A 5,826-nucleotide genomic window follows, 5' to 3' on the forward strand; every position below is an offset into this window, starting at 1 on the left:
GGCTCCCCTCCCACCCCATCCACACAGCCTGGCCTTTGCGTCAGCTTTCCAAAAGCGATGCAGTGGCTGTCCCAAGGAACAGATGCAGTCAACTTAGCACTGGACCTTAAAAGCCCCTCAAAAACCCAGATCCTAACAATACTTAGGAAAAATTACCCAAGGGTATCTCTTGCTCTGAGGATACAGTTCAAGCAACCAGACACATGGGTTTTGCTAAATTCTTTTATTTTTGTTTAAATTTTCACTTCAATTTTAATTCTTGAAGAACAGCCTCGACAACATATATCGCACTCATTATAAGAAGCAAAGGGTTATATCAAAAATTATTAGTATAGAATCACAGGAAATCTGGTTTGGAACCAGAAAAAAATACAAAACAGATATAGATACATAGACACAGGACAATTTTTCATAATTATTTGGAAAATGTTATTTTCCCCTAAGTCTTGTTCCTTTTTTCTTTATGCGCATACGATGTTTAAATTTTACAAAAAAATGAAAATAAAGACTAGTATTTTACAAAATGAATAACAATGTTCAGTGTGTGTGTTTCTACATAGGATTCAGTCCGCTTCCATATGAGTTGTTTTCTGTACAGAATATATCCACACCCATCCACAGTAAATCCTGGAAGGTCCATTAGAGTCCTTCTATTTTATTAAATTTCTCATGGTCCTCTCTTCCATTTTATTTTTCATTCTCTCACCAGACACGAGGTCCTTTTCCTTTCCTTTCCAATGTACTTACAGATCAAATCCTAAATGAGTCTCTTTTCCTCCCGGTTTGCAGCTCAGGTTGCATTCCTGCAGAGTGCTCTGCTCTTGCCCCCAACCTTCCTCCCCTCTGCCTGGCCTGCCTGGTCCATCATACTAGCATCCCCAAAGGCTTTTGAGTCCTTGGTCAAGGTGAGTCCTTGTAGTCTCTAGGGGTCAGGGGCAAGAGCAGGTGGAAACACCCAAGGTCTAGGAGCATTGGATGGACATGTAAGGCCAGTTGAAACTGCTCCCAGACAGCAACATATCTCGAATGAGAGTTTCGATGGGGGTTTTACCTACCAAGCGGACGAAGAAGAGCTGCTCGATGACAGAGGAGGACACTGTGCGAAGAGAGGGCAATCGCAGCAGCAGTTTGCCAAAGCGGCTGGGCTGGTTGGGGTACTGGCTTCTCACGTATTCCTCCAGTGCACATTGCGATTTCTCCTGCAGGCTTTCGATGTGAGCAGCATCCGACAGGCCACAAGCATCTGCCAGAGCAGCCACAGGAGGGGGAGACAGGGAAGGGGATACACTGTTAGGTGAGTGAGCAGAAAGGAATATGAACCATTGATGTTTTGAGGAGAAAAGGAAAAAGAAATGGAAGAAAAAGAAAAGAAACCCTTTCCTCTATGCCTCTTCACTCCTTTCTATGCCATTCTCTTTCCCCATCCCCTACACAAATAAAAACAAATCCAGCCCTCTTGCTGCCTAGGGGAACAGGAGAGACATACATGCACACAGAGGCACAACCTTGTCAACCCTTTGTTTTTCCTCTGTCACCTTTGGATTAACTAATGTATGGTGGTGAATCCATGTTTGCCGTGTATAGCAACCTGTTCTTTCCTGCAGGGGAGCATACTTTTGGTTATGCTCATTAAAAGAAGGGCAGTTGCTCCTTCCCCTCCTGATTTTGGGGTGCTTGGGACCCCTAAAAATACACAGCCTTAGAGGCAGACTTTAAAGGCTTCTTGGAGTCTCCCCTGAAACCCAAATGACTCCAAGCTCCAGGAGAACCTAGACTGTGTAGTGAATACACGTGGCAGGGGGTAAGGATTACAAGCTGGCAGATCAAGCCCACGCTATAGCAATATAGGATTTGAGACCAACTATGTATGCACGCAAGAACTCCGCAACAAATCCTCAGGAAGAGTGGACACTCCTATCTGTTCCCTGGATCAAGTAATTGAAAATTGGTCACATCACTGTAAGCTGTATAATAATCAGGAGGAATGTGGCTCAGTTACTCCAGGCTTCAGAGGGAAGCATCTTCAATGATGAGACACAAAGCTAGGTCAGAGGCAGCTGATGCTTCTGTCTCAGAACTGGGGGAGTAAGGAATTAAGGAGGGATTTGGGGTGATAGGTTTCCTATAGCAGGACCAAGGGAGAAGTGGACAAACACCATTATACAATGATGGTGACTGAAAACCTTTGTGCTTATTTCAAACCAACCCAAGCTCCTCTAAAAATATTTCAAGACAGCAGATTATCCTATATCCACTAACCAGGGCCAAGCAAAGAAAAAATGTGGAGTCAGAGAGGCAGTGACACTTCCCTCTTATTTCCTATGTTATTTCTTAATATTAATAAAACATGTTTTAAAAGCAGAACGATCACAGAGGAACCCTTAGCCAGTCAGGAGGCTGACTAGAGATCAAAGGCAGAGTTTGCTAATATATAGATCTTGGAAGAAATTTATGTATAACAGCACCTGTAAAAGGACACTGTATAATGGGGAAGTGTGAGCCTAAGAAAACAGCAAATTATTCAAAGCAGAATCTATGTCTGCTGTTTCCATGCTGTGTACCCTTCTAGTTTAAGAAGTAGGCTTAACAAAGCACTCTGTCACCTTCATCTACAAGGGTATGGCCTCAAGCAAATATATAAATAAAACTAGTGATAATGCAAGAACTTCTGAGGCAAGTCTCCTTTGACCTCAGGTCCAGACTGGGTTCCTCTCAGATGTCTAATTACTCCATCCAGCTGGCACAGTGCATCCACACTGGGCTGAGCTGGGAAGCCAGGGAGATTATTATGACCAGCACAACCATGACAGGAGCACCTTGAGGCTTCACTGCTTAGACAGGGGACTCTGAGGTCTGCCCCTGGGTCTGCTTTCTAGCATAGCCTTGCTGAATGGCCATGAAGCATATTTGTATGTACATGCATCTTGCCTTGCATACACTTTCTGTCCCTCATGCTACAATATGAAAAAGATCCACTGATATTCCAACAGATTTTCTTTTAGATAATCACATAACATCTCCTTAGGTCAGTAAAACATGAGGGTCCCTAGGGTACAAGGTCACTTTCTCATCCCCACCTTCACTCCATGGAGGTGAAGCCTAGACAAGTACAGTTGTGTCCTACACACTTTGGAGTTGGGTCTGCCGTCAGGTGCCAGCCACCCATCCCCATGGCCTTTATCCACCAGGAGTCCTAGTTCTGGCCCAGCGTTATGCACTATGTAATCACTCACCCCTGCAGCCGGTTTCTCCCATCTGCGGACAGACAGTATGAATGTTGGAATCAATTGGTGGGTTGTGGTGGCAAAGAGAGGTGAGCAAAGGGTGTAATTTAGTACATATTTACACCCCATGAATTACACTCCAGATAAGAAAAGGAGACAGAGTATACAAAAATCCAAGTCTCACTTTTTATATGGTAGTGTCAATGTGGGAACCTTCAATATTTCTTCTACAGTATATGGAAAAGAAATTATGTAAATAAATAATCATTACTGCTCAGGCCCTCCCGGCTTAGCCTTTGTAGTGCAGAGAATGTATTTCATGTTGTGCATTCAGAAGAGTTTAGTGTTCAGGAAATATAGCTGTAACCAGCTGCCATAACTAGAAATCAAAGTTATTATTGTGCTGAAAATGGATTTATTGTATTTATGTTAACTAGATGGCTCTTTTCAGAGTCAGTCTCATTTATTTGAAGGAATATTTAGGTGTATGAATTAAAGAATTTTTTTCAAAGTAAGTTCAGGTCATGACCTAGTCTTTGGATGCTCTCCAGAATATTAAGGATTAAACATGCCATCCGGAGGCCAAATGTGAAAACCACCACGGGGGACCCCCATGCCAGCTTCAAACACTTAGCCAGGGAGAGCCACATTGGACAATATGTCTAAAACTGTCTTTTCCATCATTAAAAGTTTGCTTAAAAGTTGGATGACTTAGGGAAGGCTTCCCATGAATTCCCTTTTTCCCATGAATTCCCTTCTGGCTAGCAATCAAAACAAGTTTAGTCAAAAGTGGAAATGTGCTGTATAGAAGGAGGGGGGGTGAATTCCTACTGACAGTTCTATTTCCATTTTCAGGTATTCTGCCTGTGATTTTTCCAACAAAATATGTCATTGTCCATTTCTCAGCACCCCTCGCACCTTGAAGACTTGGTTCAAAAAACTTTGGAAAACTTTTTTCTTTTTTAAGGGACTTTTCACAGGAATGCTTTAGGATAGGAAGTTTAAAATCGAAACATGCATAATTCAACAATGTTCCCTGCAACCAGTACAATCCCAGGCCTCTCTCTGGGAAACGGCACAAGATCAGCAAAGTCAAAGGTATTCAGAAAACTTTAGGGGCATAAGAAGGGAAGAGAGACCTTTCCTGAGAAAACCTCTGTCCAGCTCCAAGTTACACTTCTGCTTTAAGACACTTCACTGGGTAAGATTTTAAAGCCCTAGCTTCTCCACACTGGCTCGCTTCCTGATGGATTTGGCTAAAGAGATGGTTAGGAGAGCGCCAGCCAGGCCTGGGCCTGCCAGAGTCAAAGGATCCTGCTCACTGCTTCCCAGGCTCTTTGTCACTTTTGAAAAACACATTTCCATCAAGAAGACTTATTAAGATAAAATGCATTCAAACGCCAAGGAAGCCATTCAATAAATCTTCCATTTGTTTTAAGTTTTGCACTTTATCCCCTTGCAAAGGATAACTCCCTCTCTCGCTAGCAGAGTTGCATTTGCACCGAAAGTAAGGGGGGGGGGCAAGTCCTAGGCTCTGGCCACCTTGCATACAAATGAGCGGCTCTTGTCTAAATAAATTATCTGCTGTTCAGATCGATATTAATACTACATTTGCTACATTACAATGCTGTGCAAATTTAAGAGTCATTTTAATACAATGTAAATATGATTCTTCAGGAAGTCAAGAAATCTTAATACATCACCCCACTGCTTCCTGCTCAACAAGGCCCTGGGAGAAAGATTTGTGCCATCTTTTCTCAGGAATGGCTTTAATTCGGCGTTCTGAGGGCCTGGTCTAGGATGGATTTAGTGGAATGGTTTATTTGTTCTCCTCATGGAGGAATTAAAAACAATGGTGCCAACAACAGTGGTAGAATTGCAGCTCAACTCCTCACGGTGGGCAGGCCCAGCACCCATCTAAGCAGCTCCGCCCCAACCAGAGTTCTCTCCGGCTTTGTTTGCATTTCCCGTTACCTGCGGGCCCTGGTGTTTATGTGTTTCCCTCTTGTAGGTCCCAATAATAAAAGGCGGATAGCGTTCTCAGGAGCTCAGACCAGAGCCCTTCAAAGGCAACCTTAATGCACTTTCCTGGAAGTTAATTTGCACCATCTATCATAAGAGAGATGGTTAACACGCGTGCTACCACCGCCTACCCTTAATTTGATATTTTAAAGGCACTCTTTTAAATTTCCAGTGTTCGTGTGTTTTGCACAGCCATGAAATTTATCTCCCGGCCCGGAATCCTTTCATGCTTGCGGGTTTTACAGTATTGCTTTTGTTTTTATCTTTCTTGTTTAGATCGAATCCGTTTTTTACGACCCTCAATAACCTCAGCAACTGCAAACATGAATGGTTTCCGATAAGGGAAAATCAAGCAGCAATAAAGCGGGATTATTTATGATTTATTTCTGCGTATTCTTCTCTCTCCGCCTCTGTGTGTGTCTCTCTGTCGGGAAACTCATCCAGGGAGAGTGCCACACAGAGTAGGAAGCCACCTTCCCACGTTCTCTTCCTTCTGCACCATTCCTCCCCCAGAAGCACTGAGCTGTGGCACCCATACACGCGCGCGCGCGCGCGCACACACACACACACACACACACAC

The 5,826-nt window shown here is 43.5% G+C and overlaps 1 protein-coding gene across 1 annotated transcript; it reads right to left on the reverse strand.

Moving 5' to 3' along the window:
* Positions 1 to 216: 216 nt before the first annotated feature.
* Positions 217 to 1,246, reverse strand: Nr2f1 (nuclear receptor subfamily 2 group F member 1; the record flags this gene model as incomplete). Its single annotated transcript, XM_055604038.1, is given in 1 exon segment — positions 217 to 1,246. A coding segment is annotated over 1 exon segment (284 nt), but the record flags the coding sequence as incomplete, so codon positions are not given.
* Between the last annotated feature and the right edge of the window lie 4,580 nt (positions 1,247 to 5,826).

The sequence above is a fragment of the Psammomys obesus genome, unplaced genomic scaffold, assembly GCF_907164565.1.
Source record: "Psammomys obesus unplaced genomic scaffold, mPsaObe1.curated_primary_1811, whole genome shotgun sequence".
Taxonomy (NCBI): Eukaryota; Metazoa; Chordata; class Mammalia; order Rodentia; family Muridae; genus Psammomys; species Psammomys obesus.